This window comes from Drosophila erecta, unplaced genomic scaffold, assembly GCF_003286155.1.
Source record: "Drosophila erecta strain 14021-0224.00,06,07 unplaced genomic scaffold, DereRS2 tig00000092-arrow-pilon, whole genome shotgun sequence".
NCBI lineage: Eukaryota > Metazoa > Arthropoda > Insecta > Diptera > Drosophilidae > Drosophila > Drosophila erecta.
In genome coordinates, this window is record NW_020825207.1 from 13,391,697 (window position 1) to 13,414,483 (window position 22,787).

The window sequence follows — 22,787 nt, forward strand, 5'->3', positions numbered from 1 at the left end:
GACTACAAATGGAATAACGCCTTGCCGCACTGAACTAGTTCCGGTTCAGCGCTCATTGAGCGAGTCAGTGAACCGAACTGCAGTGCCGACGAGCGGCAGTTCACACACAACATTTGAAAGTTTGTAAACTTTTCCTTTTCCAATCACATAGACACATCGATACACGTAGTTATTTGTTTTTCTTTTGTACCAACACCAAACACACCTTCTTACAGGCGCGTAACCCATCGTTTTCGGTCCAATCTCTTGCAGAATCAAGCAGTAGAACCTCGCAACCCAGCCAAACATGTCCGGAATCATGCGTGTGCCATCGATTTTGGCCAAAAATGCTGTCGCCTCCATGGTAAGTAGTCCCCATTTTGGAAGTGAAACCACAGGTTCCTTCGTGGAAAGCCTTATGCTTTCATAGTGGTTATACAACCGGCTCTAAGAGAACCCAGCCGCTCGTGATGTGACAACAGAAAAAGACCCACAAATTGGCCAAAAACGCGCCGCCCTTACTTGTGTTATGTAATTTGTGAGCAAATTGTGGGGGCCAGGTGCATTTAATTTGTGCCCTCTGCCGGATTATACTAATGTTCATATAGCGAATCACATTCCAATCAAGTGTTTTGCAATTTTCCTGATTTTATTATGGAAAGCTAGGTGTGCACCAGCGAGGTTATGTTATGCGGCCGCCCCGCCCCCTTTATCCACACTCTCCTGCATCCGCGATATCGTGCATTTGGGCATTTCGTGCAACAAAATGCAGTTGAAGCACTTGGTTTTGTTAACCTTTATAAGTACCGCACAATTGGAAGATTCATACAAGAGAGGATAATAATATGTAGTAAAGCAAATGAGCGGAAGGGGAGAGAGAGAGAGAAAGAGAGAGAGAGATGGAGGCACGTCACGGAACTAACAGCTGATTATACAATGGAGCTAATTGATCACCGTGCCGATCTACCCCGCCCCCTTCCCCTAAAAGCCCCCTCCGAAAAATGCCAGTTCAATTATTTAATTTGCTTATTACATAAGCAGTTATCAGTGCAAGTCGCTCTTTCTGTTTTTATCATCTTATCTTGCCGACGTCATCAGAGAGTTCTCATACTCTTCCTATACACTATCTCAACTACATATTATATATTGTTTGCATATAATTTTAACTAATGAAGGGAATTTAGTTGCAACTACGTGTTCTGCACTTTCCGGCCTTAATTTTTTGTTGGAATCTTCTGATAAGATAACACTAAGCTATTTCAGATACGCACAAAATGTGTATTATAATGTGCATAATAATGGGTATTCATCAAACTGTATATTTAAATTTAGTTGGTAGAACAGACAAACACATTTTTGGTGACCTTAAAGGTCGTGGTTATTAAAACTGACTGCATTTTGTGGATCGGCAACACAGGCAGTAAACTTTTAAGTCTGAGCTTACGTAATTTTTTCGCAAACGATTGTGAATTATGATTGAATGACTAAAGCAAACAATAAGTTGATTGCTTTATTGACAAGCTGGGATTTCAAATCAGAAAATGTTTCTATATACAATTCAATCTGCAGATCCATAATATAGATTCTATATGAAATGGTTCTATATGAATATGGTAGATATCTTATTAAACCTTAGCAATTAACGAACTAAGCGCAATAGTAAACTTTATAATAATAATAATATAATAGAATGTGTGATTTTGAATTCGCCATACTTTCCGATTACTGATCCCAATTTATACCTTGCAGCAACGTGCCGCAGCCGTTGGAGTGCAGCGCAGCTACCACATCACACACGGCCGCCAGCAGGCCTCGGCGGCGAATCCGGACAAGATATCTAAACAGTACCCGGTGGTGGATCACGCCTACGATGCGATCGTCGTGGGAGCAGGAGGAGCTGGCCTGCGGGCGGCTTTTGGCCTGGTGGCTGAGGGATTCCGCACGGCGGTGATCACCAAGTTGTTCCCCACCCGCTCGCACACGATCGCCGCCCAGGGCGGTATCAATGCGGCTCTGGGTAACATGGAGGAAGACGATTGGAAGTGGCACATGTACGACACGGTCAAGGGCTCCGATTGGCTGGGCGACCAGGATGCCATCCACTACATGACGCGCGAGGCGCCCAAGGCTGTCATTGAGCTTGAGAACTACGGCATGCCCTTCTCGCGTACCCAGGACGGAAAGATCTACCAGCGCGCCTTCGGTGGACAGAGTCTGAAGTTCGGCAAAGGCGGACAGGCCCATCGCTGTTGTGCTGTGGCTGATCGTACTGGTCACTCGCTGCTGCACACGCTCTACGGTCAATCCCTGAGCTACGACTGCAACTACTTCGTGGAGTACTTTGCCCTGGATCTGATCTTCGAGGATGGCGAGTGCCGTGGTGTGCTGGCTCTGAACCTGGAGGATGGCACACTGCACCGATTCCGCGCTAAGAACACGGTCATTGCCACCGGCGGTTATGGACGCGCCTTCTTCTCCTGCACCTCGGCGCACACATGTACCGGTGACGGTACCGCCATGGTTGCCCGTCAGGGCCTGCCCTCTCAGGATTTGGAATTCGTGCAGTTCCATCCTACTGGTATCTACGGCGCCGGCTGTCTCATCACCGAGGGCTGCCGCGGTGAGGGTGGTTACCTGATCAACGGTAATGGCGAGCGCTTCATGGAGCGTTATGCTCCTGTGGCCAAGGATCTGGCCTCCCGCGACGTCGTCTCGCGGTCGATGACCATCGAGATCATGGAGGGTCGTGGCGCCGGACCCGAGAAGGATCACGTTTACCTGCAATTGCACCACTTGCCGCCCAAGCAGCTCGCCGAGCGTCTGCCTGGCATCTCCGAGACCGCCATGATCTTTGCCGGTGTTGATGTGACCCGCGAGCCCATCCCCGTGTTGCCCACCGTGCACTACAACATGGGTGGTGTGCCGACCAACTACCGCGGCCAGGTAATCACCATTGATAAGGATGGCAAGGATGTGATTGTGCCAGGACTGTATGCCGCTGGCGAGTCTGCTTCCAGCTCGGTGCATGGTGCCAACCGTCTGGGTGCCAACTCTCTGCTGGATCTGGTGGTCTTCGGACGTGCGTGCGCCAAAACTATCGCCGAGCTGAATAAGCCCGGTGCACCGGCTCCCACCCTCAAGGAAAACGCTGGCGAGGCCTCTGTGGCCAACCTGGATAAGCTGCGCCATGCCAACGGCCAGATCACCACCGCCGATCTGCGTCTGAAGATGCAGAAGACCATGCAGCATCATGCTGCTGTGTTCCGTGATGGTCCCATCCTCCAGGATGGTGTGAACAAGATGAAGGAGATCTACAAGCAGTTCAAGGACATCAAGGTTGTTGATAGGTGAATATAAATATGAATTAAGTATTTTTTGGCTCGCATTTAACATTCCTTGGCATTAAAGGTCGCTTATCTGGAACTCTGATCTGGTGGAGACGCTGGAGCTGCAGAACTTGTTGGCCAATGCACAGATGACTATTGTGAGCGCTGAGGCGCGCAAGGAATCGCGAGGTGCCCATGCCCGTGAGGACTTCAAGGTTCGCGAGGATGAATACGTAAGTTGCTATTCAATCAGCCCCTGAACTGCTTATCATGGAACAAAATCTATTGCAGGATTTCAGCAAGCCCCTCGACGGTCAGCAGAAGAAGCCCATGGATCAGCATTGGCGCAAGCACACGCTCTCGTGGGTGTGCAATGACAACGGAGACATAACGCTGGACTACAGAAACGTGATCGATACCACGCTGGACAGCGAAGTCTCTACTGTTCCACCAGCGATTCGCTCCTATTAAATGAGGACTTGGAGTTGCAGAATACCCGCATACACACCCCATACCATCACGCAATCACTCGTACGGATGTCTACTTAAACGTCTTTGTGGGCGCCAGTAAATAAATTTTGTCAAATCGCCAATGCGCCGCAATATGCTACCAACTGGTAACTGGGAACTCGGCAGCGGTTCCGGGCATTTTGTGATGAAACGTAAATCCAGTTTTTCTTTACTCCTATATTTCCTACAAGTCTAAATTACTCCGCTGATTCTATTTATTTTCACTGTACGCTGCCCTCCATTTGGTTACTGTTTGGTTGTCGGTTATTAACAATATTTCATAAGCGAAAAATGTGTGTGAGTAGACAACGAGTAAGGTCCGAGGCGAATTGACGACGCAGCCTGTTTAGAAGCAAATGAAAACAAATCCAACTACATTTTTCTAGTATTTGTTAAACTTATTAAATTATTAAAACGAAAACGTGTATAAACAATAATAAAGAAGGAAAGTCGAAACATTTGCTATACATTAAATAAATGTAATGAAGATTAAGTGCGCAACAAAATGGTTTCTTCACTTAGCCGCGGAATACGTGAATTTGGTTCGTCCTAACACCCAGTTGGCTCAAAATATCGACGGCAGCGGTGTTGAAGCCACTTGGTCCACAAATGAGCACATAGGTACATCTTTCCGGCAGATTTTTCTGGAACATAGGGCTTAGCAGCTCCAGCGATATTCTTTGTGGATTATCCTCCGATTGGGAGAGATAGTTTGTGCAGCTGAATCTCTCGTCCTGGGTGTGTAGTTCATGCAGTTTCTCCTTTAGCCAGATATCTTCTGAGGTTTTGTTAAAGTATAACAACTGCAAGCTTTCACTGCAAGCGTAGAAAATAAGTACTTTTTTTCAAAACTCCTTTGGAAGAACTTACATTCGGTTTGTATTTCTTTTTAAAATGGGCTGAATTAGACTTAGAATGGGCGTTAATCCGCTTCCCGCTGCTAGGAGAAGAATATTTCTGTGTGCAGTGAGATCCGAGAGCTGGAAAGCTCCACGTGGCACACTCCAATGGACGCGAGAACCACTTTGGAGCTTTTGCAGGTGACTGGAGACGGGTCCGTTCGGATACCTTTTGATCAGAAAGTGTAAGCATTCTGAACTCGATGACAAGTTGTTCTCTAAACACAGATAGGAGTGATCCACAGGTGTGTAGCTTCGCTGAGTTACTCGGCCTTCCAGTGGGACTTCTATATCTACATGGTAACCAACCGGCAGCACCATCAGAACCTCCTGCCCAACGCTTCGCAGACTTAGTTCGAAGGAGTCGTGATTGAAATCCTTGCAGTGAACTACTTCATACTCAAATGTTTCTTCGTGTAAGCTGCTAGAGTCCAATCTGTTGGACACATGTGTTCCATACGTTGGCCAGGGTTCCGCCTCCTCCTTGACCAAGACCAACTCAATTTTCCCCGTCTCCGAACCGATTTTCGCTACCTTTGGAGGCCATTCTACATTGTTGGCCAGTTGGAAATCAAAGCTGTGCCAATTGTGCTGGACTAGTATCCGTACACTAAGTTGCTGAAGGTCCTTCCGACGGACTACCAGGCCTGGATTGGCCAGGCTGCGCGTGTAGAAGATCAGGGTGAGTTCGCTCCTTTGCTGAATCCAATCAAAGCGTGGCACTAATTCCGGTGGTTTCAATATCACATTTGTAATCTGAGGAGTATCATTGGCAGGTTTTGCCTCATTCTCTTTTAGTGGTCCTACGTAGCACTTGCCCAACAATTGTGGATAGTTCACCCAGGCGTGCACCTCATCGAATAATTTGGTGGCATCGCGACCAACTCCACGCATCAGTTCGTCCACTCCGCCCGGATGAAAGTCCATGTAGCGGGTGACATTGAAGACACGACCGCGAATTGCCATCCAGGCGTCGTCGACCTTGTTGTGCCGGGCGAGTTCTGTTCGCGACACGGGCAGCACACGTCCTTTGGTCCCGGAGAGATCTGCTCCAGAATTGCACAGCCGTATCCAGTTCATCAGCGAGTGGCCCGGCTTCAGGGCGCACTTGTTGCGCGGATTGCCAGTGGCCGATCCAGAGGCGGAGGATCCATTGGACTTCAGCTGCTGCGGAGCAGTGGCGGGCAACTGGAGACCACCGCCGGATCCTGCAGGAGCGTTCAGTTGGGGTGGCCTCAGCGGCTGGCTACTGGCGGGTGGTTTCAGGGACGGATCGGACATAATTAGTCCCGCAAAAAAGGTAATCGCGCAAATCAACAAGCTGTTTAGTGAGCTGCAACAGCTGTTTTTTGCATTTAGTTCCGGGAACCAGTGCCGGAGGCAAAACGAACTAGTTTCACGCATGTTGGCGGTTCAATTTAAAAATGCATTTGTCTTTTTCATTTACAAATTCATTGGTGTTGCTTTGACTTGAAGGTAAAATAAGATTAATAGTTATGAGTTATTGGGTCCATTGAGATAGACAGCTTTTAGATAGCGACAGCGAGCCATACTACATTTTAATATGTGCTACCTATGTAAATTTACCTGACAATTAATAATATTTTCTTTACAATAAGTTGTATCCTTTTGATTTAAAATCGAAATCACCGAAACTAATCAAACAACGACGTTGGAATCTTGGCCTTTTAAACATCATGTTAATATATATACACGTCTGCGGCAGTTTCTCACGCCTTTTGTTTTGCCGATAAGGAATCTTTATGATTTTGGACCCACCACAACCCAATTGCTGTTGCTGATTGTATGGCTAACCACTTGAGCACCCACAAATTCGCAACGAGTGGCGCTAAAGGCCGTTTATGAGGGCCTATAATTGCTGATGAACTAACTAAATGCTTTTATGGCTGTGGAAAGCACCCACCCATTTTTTTATGTGCACAGGCACAAGGAATAGCTAAGATTTAAACTATTTCATGAGCAACATTTAATTAGTAAACTTTGAATACATTTTAAAATAGGTATTTCTTATAGAAAGCTGGCCACTGAATGGTGACGGCATAGTCGGGGATGGATTTGGCAAATCTGACGGCCTCATCATCGCCATTAACGTGCATGTATTGCGCCGCGATGCCCAACTGGAAAAGTGGGACAGTGAAGTCGCGATTGGATTTCTGTGGAAATAAATAGAAATGAAATGTCGATTTTATAGGTAATGTGATATGCGTATACCACAAGATCGATGAAGAAGCGCAGTGGAGTATCATCGATTCCGAAGGAATAGTAGATGTGGTACGGAGGTGAATTGGTGGTAAGGTATTCCTGGAGGAACGACCAGTTGCTGATGGTCACGTCCTCGTTGGGCTGAATGAAAATGCTGGTGTGATCCGGGGACTGCAGCTCAAACTCGAATCGAACCGTAGTGCCATCCTCCTGGAGGGTTTTGTTAAGTAGCTTTAGAATCGGTTCATCTGGTGTCCAAACGGGATTCTTTCGCGGCAGCCACATGGTATCCTCCATGGCCTCCACCCATCGGTGGTCGTACAGGGGCATGCCGCACATCATGTACTTGGCACAGTCGGCTGTCATGTTGACCAGGCCAGTGAGATCCACATTGGACTCCAGCAACGGGGTAACTCCGCGACGGTCCTGGAAGTTAAACAGATATCCACTCTCATCCTTGCTCACTGTTCCATCATACTCGTAGAACACGCGGCGCACTTGCTGAAAACGATCACGATGTCAGTAACTTTTTCAAAACTATTAAAGGTTTATTACTAACCAGGTAGGGCACTCGCTGTACGTTGGTCTTGGGGCGGTAGGGGAATCCGATGTCGGTGGAACTGGCAATATATACAGCGGCGGCCGTGACGGCCAACAGACCGAAGAGAACGAATCCGGATCGGCGGGACATATTAACCAGTAATATCTAGGGATGGTTTAAATACTTTTGGTATAATGAAATAACTTATGGTTCGGGTATTCTTACCAAAAATCCCATGGACAGTATGGTGCCCAGGGCAGTCAGAGCTCCAATGATCAAGTCCGGATTGGTGTCCCTACAATGGCAATAAAGCTTTGTCACTAAGCCCTTCCATGTGCAAAACCACTTACAATCCAAAGCGACCCATCATTGGCGTGAGTATCACAATGAAGCAGTAGAAGAGGTAGCTGTTGTACATGAACGGAGCAACCTGGACCACTTTCAATATACCAGACCAGGAATAGCCACGATCATGCAGGGTGGTAAGGAGATTGAAGGCCAGTGGGAGTACGTAGAAGACCAGTGTCCAGGTGACGACATAGGTGGTGCGCAATCCATAGTAATTGATGGCAATGCAGAGAATGGAAAGCACTGCGGCGTGTCCGTGGAGTGCCAGTTGCACTTGTTGGGCGAAGCTCACCTTTTCCTGTTCGGATGTTCAGCATTACAAGCACTAAGCACAAAACCATGACACGAACTTACAGTACTCTTCAACTTCAGATAGATATAGCTGGGCAGCAGTAGGCCCAGAAGACTGGGGCAGACATACAAGCCCAGCAGGAGCGACGGAGTGGCGAAGTAGCTAAGAGAAAAGCCATATTTGTCCAGGCCATACGCCACCAAAAGGGGCAGGGCCAAGGCCAACACAAAGGCGATGAGCTGGACCACTAGAACCAGGATGAAGCTGCTCAGGATCTGTTCGGAGCTGACACTCGATTTGTCCGCTATGCGCAGCAAGGAGATATAGACCAGGACTATTGCTGCTGCAGCCACGCCATAATTCAGCTTTACACCGACATCGGCTGAATAGCTGATGAGGTACAAGCCCAGGACATCGAAAAAGATGGTGTTGCCAGTCGGATTGGCCTGCATAAAAGCAGAAACATTTTTTAACAAGAGTTGTCTCAACTAAAGTACAGGCACCTACGCTGAGATCGCGCATTTCGGTGGCATTGGACAGAGTTCGAACCAAACCGAGAAGGTTGTCTCCAGTGTTCTGCAGAGCTGCCCGCGGAATCACATCAATGCGATCATATTTGGTATGGTAGACGAATCCATTGATGCACTGGCCAATGTCCAGACCTGCCATGTATGTCTGCTTAGTTGCATCCAAACAAAGAATCAATAGTTAGCCTAGCTCACCAATGAGGTTTCCGTATTCCACGAAAATGTCGAAATCAGTGTAGGAGGGCACAAGGCCCGTTTGGAAGATCTCCTCAGCCATGGTGGTGGAGAAATAATGCTTGGCGCCCTCTTTATATATCTGCAAGATATCAAATCGGACAGCTAGATACCTAAATAGTTTCTTGGGTAGCTGGCAATGCATTACCTTGACCAACCATGGGTTGTTCGGGCCAGATTGGAACATCAGTTCGCGACCTCCACTGCCAGCTGCATCCAGATTAATGACCGTCCTTGTAGAAAATAGGTTTCATAAATTCTATAAGCAATATAACTAACTACTCTTAAGCTTACTTGCAATTCTTAGCCCATTTGTGGTAAGCAATGAATCCGTGCGATGCCTGCAGTGAATTTTCCTCGGATCCGTTGATCAGAAAGATAATGGGGTGCTCGAATGGAATTCTCGACGACGAAATCACTCGCAGCACCTCCAATATGGAGACCACCATATGACCGTCGTCTCCGGTGGAGGGACTGGTGGGCTGGGAGTCGAAGTGGCTGTTCACCAGGATGTAGTTCTCACTGGTGCTGCTCTTGGGCGTGAGCTTGACCACCACGTTCTGGATGCCTTGGTACATGTTGACCAGGTTCCATTTCACATACGCCCCGTAGGCATACTGCAAGTCAATCTCCATATCGAAGAGATCCTCTTGAATGTTATCCTTAATCAGATTCAGTTCTTTCAGCAGGAACTGCACGGTCTTGTGCTCGTTTTCATAACTCCCCACCACTTTGGTGCCGATGGCCTCGAAATCATACAGATTGGCATATGCGCGATCGGCAATAAATACTTCTTTGGAGGCATCCTCCACTGTCAGCGGCTCGGGGAGTCGATAGAACAGCGGCTTCACCACGGCAACAAAGAGCAGTCCCCAGAAGAGGACGAGGCCACTCGCAAAGTACCAGGGTAGTTGGAAGTATCTTTTGTGCTTTCTTTCATGTTTGCCAGGGTATGATTTGACTCCTTCCTCGACGGGCTCGTCTAGGATCTAGAAAATCAGTTAGCAATCAGAAACTAAGTTAGTTACCTAATTACTTACAAGCTTTTGCTTGTCACCCATCTTTTCGATTTGCAGACACTGCCTTTCTTTAAAGTGGGAGGCAAAACAAGACTGACTTGGTTTCTGTGCTAGACGCTTTTATATCCCAGAAATTATCAATACTTTGTAATCATATCTTGAAAATTTATAGCACAAATAAACAAAAAACATTTGCATGGCGAGAGTCGCTAAGGTAGTATCAATACGTTTAATTTGTTAATACCTATAACTCGTAGAGATCAATTGTATTTATCTATCTTTCAAAAGAAATTTGAAGTTTCCCCTTGAACTCCCAGGAACTGAGTAAAGGTATCTGATAGTCGAGGAACTCGACTAAAGCGTTCTTGCGTGTTTTCTTTTCATATATTTCTTAATAACAACAAAATAGGTTTAAGTCCAGAACATATGTACTTTATTTCTCTTAAGTAAAGCTAAATTTAAGTTCCCTTGAACTCCCAGGAACTGAGTAAAGGTATCTGATAGTCGAGGAACTCGACTAAAGCGTTCTTGCGTGTTTTCTTTTCATATATTTCTTAATAACAACAAAATAGGTTTAAGTCCAGAACATATGTACTTTATTTCTCTTAAGTAAAGCTAAATTTATGTTTTATAATTAATCTCTCATATTCGTTTTTTTAAATAAAATTTTTAAATCTCCCTCCTTTATGAAAATTAAACTGCTTTTGAATAGTCGACGGATTTTAATGTGTGTAATAACCATTAAAAGATATGACTATCTGGTAAAATACGCGAATTCGATTTCTCACACAGATCTTGGTGATAAGATATGGTTCGTACTTAGACCCAGGGCAACGCACCTTAAGTTGTTACCAAAAGAAATCGAGTCGCTTAATTGCTGGTTAAATCAATTATCAACACTTAAGTTACGGGTTCGTAAATTTTTTATATGGAACACGCGTTGGGTAATAAAGTACTTAATCTTTATACTATAAATTTGCTCCATAAAATTTGCATTATATGCATAAACGCTATTCAAACATCATTGTCTAGACATAAAAATTATATTTTTGTATAATTTATATTTCACGACTAATGTTTTTATAGGAAAAATTGTATGAAAACTTAAATGGCAGCGTAAGCACAAGAACTAAATGTGCAAGACATTTTTGTAAGTTTCAACTCCACACATTATATTGAAATCTTAGTGCATTAAGTAAATTAAAGAAAGTGACAAAATGTAAAACAGGAACGTAAAATTCAAGTTCAAAATGAACTTGTATGAAACATACCTGAATGATAATGAATGATATGAATATGAAATTGAAATGTAGACCGCTCGTAAATTAGTTTTAAGAATGCATATAGTCATAGTTCAATGCTTAGCAGTTCATTTTATTGTTAATAATTATTGGTAACAATATTTATCCGATATAATTATTGACGGAATCGAGATCGAGTTCCTTAGAAAATGTAACGTTGGTAGGATGCTGGCCAATCAACTGGGGCAGCAAATGATGGGATCTTCTGGGCAAAGGCTTGACTTATTGCATCTCCTTTGTCGTTAATGAAATGGTCAGACACTCCCACCTGGCACAAAGGTACTGTAAAGTCATTGTCCAGTTTCTGTGAAAAACAAGTAGAGATTATCTTGAAATGCACATGTGGATTCACCTGGTACTCACATAAAATTCAACAAAGAAAGCCAATGGCGAGTTGTCCTTGCCATATGAGAAATAAAGGTGAGAGGTCGACTGCTGGCCAATGTAACTCGTAGGTAGGCTCCAGTTCACAATGGAAACATCTTCATATGGCAGCAAGAAAATACTGGCATGATCTGAAGTGTTCACCTGGAATTCCAAGCGCACTGTATTGTTTTCCAGCTCCGTCTTGGCCACAAGCTCAAGTTTCGGCACATTGGGTGGCACAATTTCCTCTTCTCTTGGTAGCCACATGATCTGCATACGGTTCTTCACCCATCGGTGATCATATAGAGGATATCCGCACATCATAACCGTATCGCAGTCCGCAGCAATGCTGACCAGTCCAGTCATATTCAACGTGGAGAGCTTTAGGGGCGCTGGTCCCCGGCGATCCTGGAAGTTGAACAGATAGCCGGAGTCATCCTTCACAACCGTGCCATCGTATTCGTAGAAGGTTCGTCGCACATGCTGTGAAAGGATACGAACGTGAGTTTCGATCCTTGAAAGTAATTAGGCTTACAAACCAGGTAGGGCAGTCGCTGAACGTTGGTCCTTGGTCGGAAGGGGAAACCAATCTGGGTGGAGGAAGCCGTGTACATGGTCACAGCACTGATGGCCAACAAGGTGAGCAGGATCATGCTGGGGCGTCGGAACATGTTAACTAGGGGGATCTAAGATGAACACAAATATCGAATTAATACGGGTATTTTAGATAGTGCTTCAAATAATAATTCGTCGACTTTTTGGACCTCTATTTACTTAATTCTGTTGACTTATGTGGCAAGCTTAGTTCACTTACCACGAAACCCAATGACAAAACGGTTCCCAAGGCACACAAAGCCGATATAATCAAATCCGGGTTGGTTGCTCTGCAAAATTGGAAGATTTAATAACTACTGTCTCTATGCCAATGCTCCACAGTCTCACTCACCTGCCGAAACGACCCATCATGGGTATCAGAGTCACCACGAAGCAGTAAATCAAATAGCTATTGTACAGGAACGGAACGACCTGGAATATCTTGAGCACACCAGTCCAGGAGAAGCCGCGGTCGTGCAGAGTGGTCAGCAGGTTAATGGCCAAGGGAATTACGTAGAAGATGAGTGTCCAGGTGGGCACATAGGCGCTACGCAGCCCATAAACGGTCAATCCAACGTCCAGGATGGCCAGCACTGCAGCGTGTCCATTGAGAACCAGTTGCAGTTGTTGGGCAAAGGCAACCTTATCCTGCAAGCATACCAACATTGTTCGTATGTCATACATTTTATACAACTGATACTACTTACACTTCGTTGCAACTTCAGGTAGATGTAGGATGGCAAGCTCAATCCCAATAGACTTGGGCAGATGTAGAGGCCGATCAGCAGGGCCGGAGTGCTGAAGTAAGTGAGGGATAGTCCGTACATATCGAACACATAGGCTACAACTACGGGCAGGCCGAGACCCAGTACAAAGGCGATGATCTGCAGTACAAGGATCAAGATGAACCAGCAGAGAACGTATCCAATGGATACATCGGAGGTGCTTGCAGTGCGCCAAATGGATAGGAAAATCAGGACAAGTGCTACTGCGGACACGGAATAATTTAGAATCACACCATTGCTCTCCGTATAGCTTATGAAGTACAGTCCCAGGACATCGAAAAAGATGGCATGTCCTGTGGCATAAGCCTGAAATATATGGATTTAGTACCATGACTTATTGGGAGTTAGGCATCTTACCGCTGTGTTATCCAGTTCCGTGGAATTGGCTATGGAGCGCACCAGACCCAGCAAATTGTCGCCCGTGTTCTGTATGGAACCTCTGGGAATGTTAGAGAATTGATCGTACTTCGTATGATAGGCGAAACCGTTGATGAACTTGGCCGTGTCCAAACCTTCAAGATAAGTGTTACCTTATTAAGTATTCTATTCAAACGAATGCAAATGCTTACCAATAAGATTTCCATACTTTACAAAGATGGCAAAGTCAGTATCGGAGGGCAGGATACCCGTTTGAAAGATTTCCTCGGCCATTGTGGTAGCCATGTAGTGTGGTGCACTATTTTTGTATGTCTGTAAAAAGTTTCTACGTTAGTAAACTAATTCGGAGTGAAAGGTAATTGGTAAGTGAAAGTTACTTCTACGAGCCAGGGGCTATTAGGTCCAGTTTGGAACACTATATCTCTGCCGCCATTGCCAGCTGCGTCCAAATTGAGAACCACCCTGGAAAAGACATCATCAGATATATGGATACAGAGAATGTAGGTAATAGATATGCTAATGGGCTTACTTGCAGTTTTTAGCCCACTTGTGTTGGGTAATGAAGCCATGCGAGGCTTGCAGGGGATTTTCCTCGGCTCCGTTCAGCAGGAAGATGACTGGATGCCTGATGGTTTGCTTGGTGGTGCACATCACTTGCAGGACCTCCAGGATGGCGACCACCATCTGGCCAGCATCGCCGGCAGATGGACTCGTCGGCTTGGAATCGAAGTGACTGTTCACAAGCAGGTAGGTGGTGCTCGTTGTATCCTTGGGACTCAGTTTGATGACAATGTTCTGCACCCCCTGATACATGTTGACCATGGTCCAATGGATGTAGGATCCCGAGACCTCTTGCAGATCGACCTCGATGTCGAAGTAGTCGTCCAGGCAATTCTCCTGTATCTGAGACACCAGGCCCATCAGGTAGTCGACCGTTTTGTTCTCATTGTTATCACTGCCCACCACTTTGGTTCCGATTTCGGCAAGTTTGTAAAGATTGTTCTGAGCACGCTCGGCGATGAAAACGCCCTTGGATACATCCTCAATGGTCGAACCCTTGGGAATGCTATAAAAGAGTGGCAATACCACAGCCGAGAACAGCAGCGCCCAAAACAGCAGAAAACCACTGGCTAAGTACCATGGACCTCGTAGGCTTTGCTCCTGCTTCCTGATATTTTTGGAGGAAGTCGAACTAACGCCATCTTCGATGGGCTCATCAGAAATCTGTGGGACAAAAGGGTAAATATATTCAGGATAATGTGGAATATTGCCTCATTACCAGTTTGTCTTTGTCACCCATTTTTTTGATCAACTTAAACAACTCAAGTAACTTCTCTCCTTAAAATCAAACTGACTGACTTTCGCTGCACTCAAGGTCTTTTATACCCCAAAATTCATTGGATATCAGTTAAAAGTCGTAAAAATAAAAGTGAATTTATTATCATTAGAGCAATGCTCATGTTTAGGCAAATAATGATTACTTATAAACTGTTAAAGTTCATAAAGATATATTCTGGCGAGGTTGGCTTATGATGAATACCAGTTTTTGCTGGCCGAGAATTGTTAGGATAGGTTAATTCACCTTTCCTTAATTCTTTATTCCTTGTGGGATTAAGAGTAGGCGTGGCAAGAATTGGAAACAATCATGCGATGCGTCTATGTCTCTGGAATCTGCATGCTTACTCTCAACTTTTAGCTTTCATAGTTCCTGAGATCGAAGCGTTCATACGGACATACGGACAGACGGACAAACGGACAAACGGACAAACGGACAAACGGACGGACAGACAGAACTGGCCACTTCGATTCGGCTGTGGATCCTGATCAAGAATATATATAAACTTTATATGGTCGGAAACGCTTCCTTCTGCCTGTTACCTACTTGTCAACGAATCTGGTATACCTTTAACTCTACGAGTAACGAGTATAAAAACATCACTTCAAAAGTACTTTGTTAGGTAATTTTCATTTAATATAATTAAATGTAGTATCACCTTATACATTCGATTCCAAAATAATACTGTGAATGAAAGAAAATATTCTTCTTATGTCACTTTTGGCAAATACTTTTGTAATTAAAACATTTAAAGCCGCCCTCGGTAAAAACAAATAGATTGTACGGTCCATAATCTATGCGGTTTTTTTTCATAGTGTTTTATCTTTATTGAAGTCTAATATTCTGATTTAAGTGCTATGATGATTTTGAATATGTAGAGAATCATTGAACGAGAATCATATAAACGTCTATTAAGATTGTAAACGATTATTGACTTCATGCGCCGCGATAAGACCCAAACTAGACCCACCACAACCCAATAGCTGTTGATTGGGAATAGATGGGCCTGCCAGTTTCCAAGTAGACATAACGTGCAGGTACCTATTTTTGATTTCTTGGAGCTTTAAATTAAAATAAATAAAGGGTGAACGAAGCTGACCGCACCTCGAATAAACGCTTACTAATAATAAATGTTAGGCGTGGAATGCAGACAACTATTAGAGTATATACACCATACAATAACCTTGTTTTTACAAGAATCGAAGCGGGAACGTACGGCTTGCCACATTCCTTCTGTAGGTAAACAATTCAACTGAGAAGCTATTTCCCTCAGGCGCATCATCTTGGTCTGATTATTTCGATTATTTCCGTATTCTCCCGCTTCAGTGATCTCTTTCCAAAATCTCTTATAACGGGTCCAAGTATTCAAAGAGCCCACTTAGTTCTCCGTTTCAAAAACAACAGATAGCGACCTCTGTTTCTAGCAATATCAAATGCTACATTGAATATGAATTTCGATTTTATGTTGCCGGAGCGGACATACGTAATGAATGGTCCCCTAAGATTTGCTTGTTATAGGAAAAAAGTTCTCTAAACATCTACATGTATTGTTTACACATTCCTTGTTTTATTTATGCAAAGCAAACTTTTGGAGCAATGATAAGGAAAAACCAAGGTTCTCTATTGTAATTATAGTATTCGTAATGTAGTTTAATAAAATATGTATTTTGTATCAGATTCTATACATTTAATGGTTAACGCTTAATGACTACAATTAGTAAATCAGTAGCAATATCATGTTCGTATTGCCCTAGAAGTACCAGGTCTCGTAGGTTCCAACCCATCCCTGAATATAGGCATACGACGGAAATCGATTGATGTAGCTGCTCAGCTTTTCGATAGCGGTGATGTCCTGGGTCACCCAGTGACCCCCAATGCCAATCTCTAGGGTCGGCATGTCAAACGACGAGGTCGTCTTCTGCAAATAAGCAATTAACTTGCTGTTACCTCTGGGTAATTAACTGATTCCAGAAGCTAGCACGCTTACCTCCACATCGATGGTGAATTCCAGAGGACTGTCGTCCAGTCCGTAGGAGAAGTACACCATGTACGGCGGTTCCGCCTGCTCCCGTATGAGCGTGTCATTGAAGGACCAGTTCAGTATCCTGGCATCGTTTTTCACATTGATGAATATGCCCATGTGCGAGGGTCCTGCCACGCTGAAGTTGAACCTCCGCTGCGCGGGAGTCTCCAGCTCGCTGGAGTCCTGCAGGACCAGCAATGGATATTCGGTGGGTATCTCTGGCGACTCCGACGTTTCGATCCACATGCTGTACTGCCGGGCCTTGTTCCATCGGTGATTGTAAAGCGGCATGCCGCAAAACATTTCCTCATCGCAAAAGTCGCTCACTTTGTGCGCCTCTCCAATGGCGTCAATTTCATCTAAAAATGCAATTTAATTTGCTTATTTATAATCGAAATCTAACCACTTCGTCGCAGGCTTACCTCGAGCAATCTCAAAACGACGGTCCTGCGGATAAATATACAGTCCAGACTCATCTATACGAGCACTGCCGTCCGCATTATGCAAACGACGATGGGCATGCTTCAAATGCAATATTTAAATAATTACTAATTAATAAACAGTTTACCAAAGTTAAACCTACGATCAAGGAGTAACGCTGTGGGGAAGTTTTCTCCTTGTAGGGGAATCCTGCGTTGGTGACAGCAATAATGATGAACAGAATGGTTATTCCCAGGAAGCACAGGACTATCGTTCTCGTTTTGCGGAAGAACATGATAATGGGGGCCTAATTTATAAATAATTAGTATAAAGCTTAGAAAATGTATTGGTATGTAACCCACAATGAAACCGGCAAACATGAGAGAGAATAACCAGACCAGAGCTGCTATGACCATGTCCGGATTTGTCGATGATCCCGAACGTCCTTGCATGGGCATCAGGGTCACCAGAGCCACGGTGCACAGATATGTGAAGAAGACGAAGGGCAGGATCTGGCAAACTGTGACGGCGATGGCAAACAAATAGGCTGCAAGATGGTTGGATTAAATAAGTATCTCATTAGGATCTAAGCCAGTAACTTTGGCTCACCCTTGCGGTGCCACTTGGTAACCAAGTTGATGATTAGCGCCACGATGTCGAACAGAATACACAACATTATCAGATAGGCCGATCGGATACTGAGTCCAGTCAGGGTGAGCATTATCGCAATCAGGCAGATGCAGTGGGAGTGCATGAAGAGCTGGATGCGGAATCCCAGGCCCAGGGGATCCCTCTTGGTTTTCTCCAGATACAGAGCGGGAAGGATGCTCAGTCCGAATACAATGGGCGCCAGGTACAGGCCAAAGATTGTCCACGATGAGGTGAACCAGGACATCGAACGATCAACGGCATCCATGAAGAGAGCCACCAGCATTGCTAGACCAATGGCCAAGAGCAGGGAGACAAACTGAATGGCAATGGTGAGGGAAAACCGCAGGAGGACACCCTTCCAGCTGCATCCGGAGCGAAGACACATGTAGTAGATGGATATGCCGATTCCCAGGAGAGCCAGCAATGTGACCACCACATTCACAATAATGCTCGTCGTCTCCGTGTAGAAGATCATGAACCAGCCAAGAAAGTCGTAGAATATATTGTGTCCCTCGGAGTGGGCCTGCAATTGGATTGTGATTAGCTACAGCCTTCTGATGCAGCTCCTGCAGACTTACGCCCGTATTATCCAATTCCGGAGCATTGGCCAGCGCTCTGGCCAATGATAGGACATTATCACCAGTGTGCTGGAAGGAGGCGCGTGGAAATGCGTTGATCCTGTCGTATTTGGTGTGGTACACGTAGCCATTGAAGATGTACGCCATGTCCAGGCCGGGAACACCTCCGTAGTCACGAAAGATGCGAAAGTCCGTGTCCGAGGGTATGTAGCCAGCCTGAAAGAGCTCCTCGGCCAGAGTGTTGGCGAAAGGATGGGGGACATTCCGATAGTAGTTCATCAGCCACGGATGATTTGGGCCCGACTGGAACAGAATCTCCCGGCCACCAGAGCCGGCCGAGTCCAAGTTGATGAGAGCTCTGTGAAGGGCACCATTTAATAGCAAATTTATACTACAATAGGATGAAGGACACACTCACTTGCAGTTCTTGGCCCATTTGTGTTGGGTGATGAAGGCGTGTGATGCTTGGAGGGGATTCTCCTCAGCTCCATTGAACAGGAAGACAATGGGATGGGCCAGTGGATCACCCGATTTGGCTATCACACGCATCACCTCCAGCATGGTCACGACCATGGAACCATCGTCGCCAGCGCCTGGACTTCCGGGCACCGAATCGTAGTGGCTGTTGATGAGCAGGTAGTTCTCGTTGGTCGAGTTCTTCTCCGAGAGCTTCACCACCACATTCTGGATGCCCTGGTACATGTTGACCATCTCCCAGTGCATGTACGCTCCACTGGCCTGCTGCACGTCCACTTCGATCTCGAGGAGTTCGCTCATCTCGGCCTCCACTTTGGCCACCTCGGCGCGCAGGAACTCCACGGCAGTCTCCTCGTTGGCCATACTGCCCACCACTCGTGGTCCAATCCTGGTCAGCTCGATCAGGGTGTCCTCGGCCCGCTGTGCAATGAAGGAATCGGGATGACTGGCTTCATCGCTGCGCGTCAGTGGGCGGGGCATGTGGTTCATCTGGGTGTTGACCAGCGAGAGGTAGAGCACAAGCCAAAAGCCGAAGAAGGCGGGAGCGTAGTACCATTGCAGCTTCTTGGGCACCTCGAAGTCCACATCGATGTGATACTTGGAGTTGAACTGCAAGTAATTTTGAAAATTAAGATTGTGCTAGATCGTCAGTAATACGAGTGTATTCAAATATTTGTGCTACTAACTACAGGTGCGATTTCATGGGGATAAGTTTTGAGATTGCCCAAAATTGGCTAAGCTTTATGGCCCACCAATATCTAATCTTGGTCTGGCAGCCGCCTGTCTAAGAGCAGCTAAAAAGTCCCGGCAACTTATAGCTTTTTTGGCAAACTTTGGGTCTGGAACAATCCGCAGACTTCTATGCAAACCGAATCCAGTGGCGATACTGACGGAGAAGTGCCGAGAGTATCAGCCGGAATATAAACTCTTACTGCCTCGTAATCCGTATTAATCGATAAGACTCTTCACGGCCATGATTCCTTAATTTTCTCTTTTGATTTCCCCAGTAAACAATGCACGACTTGAGAAATCGTGCTTTCGTCGCGTGTTAAACTCATGATTCACGGGCGTGTGGTCACTTGGAGATTGTGGAGGCCATAAAGCCGCCGAACTTGCAGCCATAAAGCGATAATGCCCCAATTAATGGGTAACAGCACCTTTATCGCTCTGACATGCTGCGAAATTCGCAATTTCTGCAATACTGCGGCCTTTTTGAAGTTAGTCATGTTTTAATCGGTCTCCTATCTTTATTGCTTTTTATTTTAATTCTTTTCCAGTTGACTTTGGCTAAACTTTGCACATTGATTGTGGATTGTACTGGTGTCCTGGCATTTAACATGTTTCAGTGCACTTCACAAATCGTATAGTCCGTATAGAACGAAGAATTAAGCCACCTATCTGTATCTCCAGTTGTGAATGTATCTAAACACCCACGAGTTCCACGAAGAAACTTGGTAGATTTTTTAAATTCGTTGATTGCAGGTGCTTAAATTCACATTCTTAAAGTTGTTTCGGTTGGATTGGTGTCATAAACTGAATAATGTTAATTTTTTAATTGCAGTAGAGCTTTCTTTCTTGGTATATTAGCAATATCCTTTCATTGCCCTTCATGAAATTGTAATTTAATGTTTCACCACATTCACTTGCCATACGTACACTCATTTTGTCACAGGAATTTTAGCACTGGTACTTCGAATATCACAGTCTTATATCCTTCGAAAGGACTCCAGAAAACGCCAGGAAACACTAACGGACCGCTCCGCTTTTTCAATCCTTTGGTTCTCCCGCAAACGGGGACCTCAACTTTCCAGTGCCAATTGAGGTACCAGTCGCTCGGGTCCCCTAAAGATATATGAGGCCCAGCGGCATTGGAGGTCTGGGAATTCGCCAACGATGGAGGAAATATCGGTGGTAATGGTGATTCTTTGATATCGGAGCAGCTGCACGATAAACGAGTAGTACTTCTGGGGAAAATGGGCGGGTATTTTATTAGATTTCACCAGCAATTCGCTAACCAATTTTTATCTTTATGGCGAATCGAGCTTGTCCAGTTGTATCGTAAAGGGTGCAGAAACCAATAGTTCAGATACTCGGTTCGGCGGCACTTGCGAATTAGATGTCAAACGATGTCCATAAAGTTTAGGATAGCGAAACCGAATGGTACGAGTATATCGTACTGCTTCCGTAACCTCGAGATGTGACTACTCACTGGCGTTACCTCTGACTGACTGGCATTAGCTTGCATCTCCCGGGTACACCCAGATACCCATTGGCAATCCGAATTCCAGCCCCACTTGTTGCGCCTTTTTCAACAGAGTTTACTAATTAATTTGTGCCCGGCAGTTGTACGATTGTCGCCGATTTCATTCCATTTTCGTTTATGTGTCATTCCGCCTTTGTCTGCTGCAGATTCTGTCTCGCTTTTGCCCACAGCACCAGGTCCTCTTCAGGGTTTTGGGTTCCGCTGATTTCGCTTGATTAACAGATTGTTTACGTATTTGAATTGCTTTCGCATGTATTTCAGATTCACCTGTCTATTGAATTGTCGCTGCAGGTTGTTCCGCCCGAGTGGATTCGATAGCTGGGAAACTGGTGGGCGGCTATCAAATTATGTCAACCGTTTTCTCGCTCGACTGAACGAAGAACTGAGCTACCTATCTGTACCTGTATCTCCAGTTTTGAATGTATCTGAACACCCACGAATTCCACAAAGAAACTTTCGAGATTTCCCGCGCCAGCATTTTGAAATGTGTAATTAACATATGATTAGTTTACATCGGACGAGAAATTATTTGAATACGCCCAAGCCGATCTGTTTTCAAAGGTATATCTTGAAAACAAGCGGCAAAATAGCTTTAAATTCCATTACTGTTCATTTCTAGGTACACTATGATAGAGGCAATTAAACTTGTAAACCCCCAATTAGTCGCTGACAAAGTAATAAGAATGGTGCAATAAAGCTCATAGGAATTCCAGTTGTTGTTATGCCCCTTATCAATCCAAAAATAAGTTCAAAAGTGTTCGCGTGTAATTCCTTATTGCTAAGATTATCCAACATTATTGTAGATAGAAAATATATTGATAGAAACAACTTTGCAAAGTTATTTTACCATAGTCACCCAAACTGATACCATCACCTAGCTCCCAGCACGTATTCTACACTCAACTTAATTATAATGTGTATTTCCCAACTGTTTATATTGCTTCCCTATAACAAGTTTCCAGGAAACTTGAAGGGTATCAATTCTTAACAAACATCCATGTGCTGCAACCTTATTCCTATCAGCCATATTTCCATTTATTCGTATCTGAGAATTCGTTTCTTTTGTGTAATTTCAAATTGCTTAGCTTACATAGACGCGATTCTTATCCGTGGGGCAAATATAAACAAATTTGGCAACCAAGCAAACGATTTTTGTCGACTAAGGGGGAAATCGTCTCAAGTGTCGTTTGTCTGGCAAATCCTTATCTCCAAACCACTGTCACTTTTCGCAACTTCAAATTGGTTGCGCGGAATCCGTGAAATCACAGGGAGCCCACTAATCGCCTGCACTTTACCTCGATTGCAGGCAATTACGAGTGTAATCGCTATGCGTATACGGATGAAACAGGCGATGGTCCTCCGCCGAGCTCGGCACACCCCACCGGTCCAGTTGTACCTGTCAAATTAGTGATTAGTGATTAGGTCCGCCATTGATAACTCGATACTTGTGATAAGCCCGGCGGCTCTTGAGCCCTGAGCACCGGAATCCGCAACAAATCCCGCACGTATAAAACTGCCAGTAGCATTGTCCGGCGTTTTAGTTGCCTCCGTTCGGCCAGCGGTTCCATTACGGTAGTACGGTTACCAGAAGATTTCGTACGTATAACTAGTCACTAAACAAGCAACCGCAGTTACAAGTGAGTGGAGGAGAGCGAAAGAAAGGATATCTTTGCACAAGATTGCAGTGTTTGAAGAGAGAGTAAGAGTGAAAGAGAGC

At 45.1% G+C, this 22,787-nt stretch overlaps 5 protein-coding genes across 11 annotated transcripts; 1 reads left to right on the top strand and 4 right to left on the bottom strand.

The window, feature by feature from the left end:
* Nucleotides 1-17: 17 nt before the first annotated feature.
* LOC6547422 (succinate dehydrogenase [ubiquinone] flavoprotein subunit, mitochondrial) lies at nt 18-4,308 on the top strand. Of its 3 annotated transcripts, none has more exons than XM_015156366.2 (5): nt 18-119; nt 253-343; nt 1,729-3,326; nt 3,388-3,538; nt 3,597-4,308. In XM_015156366.2, exons 2-5 carry the CDS (start codon nt 287-289, stop codon nt 3,774-3,776), a joined length of 1,986 nt encoding a protein of 661 aa, XP_015011852.1. In that variant the 5' UTR covers nt 18-119; nt 253-286; the 3' UTR covers nt 3,777-4,308. The 3 variants fall into 3 exon arrangements, with proteins under 3 accessions (XP_015011852.1, XP_026836000.1, XP_015011853.1); XM_026980199.1 differs by having other exon boundaries at nt 24-119; nt 216-343; XM_015156367.2 differs by having other exon boundaries at nt 38-165.
* LOC6547487 (cytochrome b5 reductase 4) lies at nt 4,277-6,084 on the bottom strand. Its single transcript, XM_001974767.3, has 2 exons — nt 4,686-6,084; nt 4,277-4,631 (listed from the first exon to the last, which is right to left on the bottom strand). The coding sequence occupies exons 1-2, from the start codon at nt 5,993-5,995 to the stop codon at nt 4,334-4,336; spliced, it is 1,608 nt and encodes a 535-aa protein (XP_001974803.1). The 5' UTR covers nt 5,996-6,084; the 3' UTR covers nt 4,277-4,333.
* A 596-nt stretch (nt 6,085-6,680) lies between these two features.
* LOC6547486 (endoplasmic reticulum metallopeptidase 1) lies at nt 6,681-9,997 on the bottom strand. Of its 2 annotated transcripts, none has more exons than XM_015156701.2 (11): nt 9,920-9,997; nt 9,174-9,868; nt 9,028-9,112; nt 8,841-8,961; nt 8,626-8,780; nt 8,181-8,564; nt 7,829-8,118; nt 7,704-7,773; nt 7,497-7,643; nt 6,947-7,438; nt 6,681-6,888 (listed from the first exon to the last, which is right to left on the bottom strand). In XM_015156701.2, exons 1-11 carry the CDS (start codon nt 9,938-9,940, stop codon nt 6,727-6,729), a joined length of 2,622 nt encoding a protein of 873 aa, XP_015012187.1. In that variant the 5' UTR covers nt 9,941-9,997; the 3' UTR covers nt 6,681-6,726. The 2 variants fall into 2 exon arrangements, with proteins under 2 accessions (XP_015012187.1, XP_001974802.1); XM_001974766.3 differs by having other exon boundaries at nt 7,829-8,124.
* Nucleotides 9,998-11,253: 1,256 nt separating this feature from the next.
* On the bottom strand, nt 11,254-15,910 carry LOC6547485 (endoplasmic reticulum metallopeptidase 1). 3 transcript variants are annotated; one of them, XM_015156699.2, is made up of 11 exons: nt 15,842-15,910; nt 13,852-14,546; nt 13,700-13,784; nt 13,514-13,634; nt 13,302-13,456; nt 12,867-13,250; nt 12,512-12,807; nt 12,380-12,449; nt 12,105-12,251; nt 11,563-12,048; nt 11,254-11,503 (listed from the first exon to the last, which is right to left on the bottom strand). In XM_015156699.2, the coding sequence occupies exons 1-11, from the start codon at nt 15,884-15,886 to the stop codon at nt 11,342-11,344; spliced, it is 2,646 nt and encodes an 881-aa protein (XP_015012185.1). In that variant the 5' UTR covers nt 15,887-15,910; the 3' UTR covers nt 11,254-11,341. The 3 variants fall into 3 exon arrangements, with proteins under 3 accessions (XP_015012185.1, XP_001974801.1, XP_015012186.1); XM_001974765.3 differs by lacking the exon at nt 15,842-15,910 and adding an exon at nt 14,602-14,682; XM_015156700.2 differs by lacking the exon at nt 15,842-15,910 and adding an exon at nt 14,602-14,682 and having other exon boundaries at nt 11,342-11,503; nt 12,512-12,801.
* Nucleotides 15,911-16,276: 366 nt separating this feature from the next.
* Nucleotides 16,277-21,062, bottom strand: LOC6547484 (endoplasmic reticulum metallopeptidase 1). 2 transcript variants are annotated; one of them, XM_026980981.1, is made up of 10 exons: nt 21,017-21,037; nt 20,464-20,771; nt 18,749-19,416; nt 18,331-18,688; nt 17,711-18,275; nt 17,464-17,648; nt 17,265-17,408; nt 17,104-17,203; nt 16,646-17,040; nt 16,277-16,576 (listed from the first exon to the last, which is right to left on the bottom strand). In XM_026980981.1, the coding sequence occupies exons 2-10, from the start codon at nt 20,467-20,469 to the stop codon at nt 16,409-16,411; spliced, it is 2,589 nt and encodes an 862-aa protein (XP_026836782.1). In that variant the 5' UTR covers nt 20,470-20,771; nt 21,017-21,037; the 3' UTR covers nt 16,277-16,408. The 2 variants fall into 2 exon arrangements, with proteins under 2 accessions (XP_026836782.1, XP_026836781.1); XM_026980980.1 differs by having other exon boundaries at nt 20,464-21,062.
* Nucleotides 21,063-22,787: the final 1,725 nt, after the last annotated feature.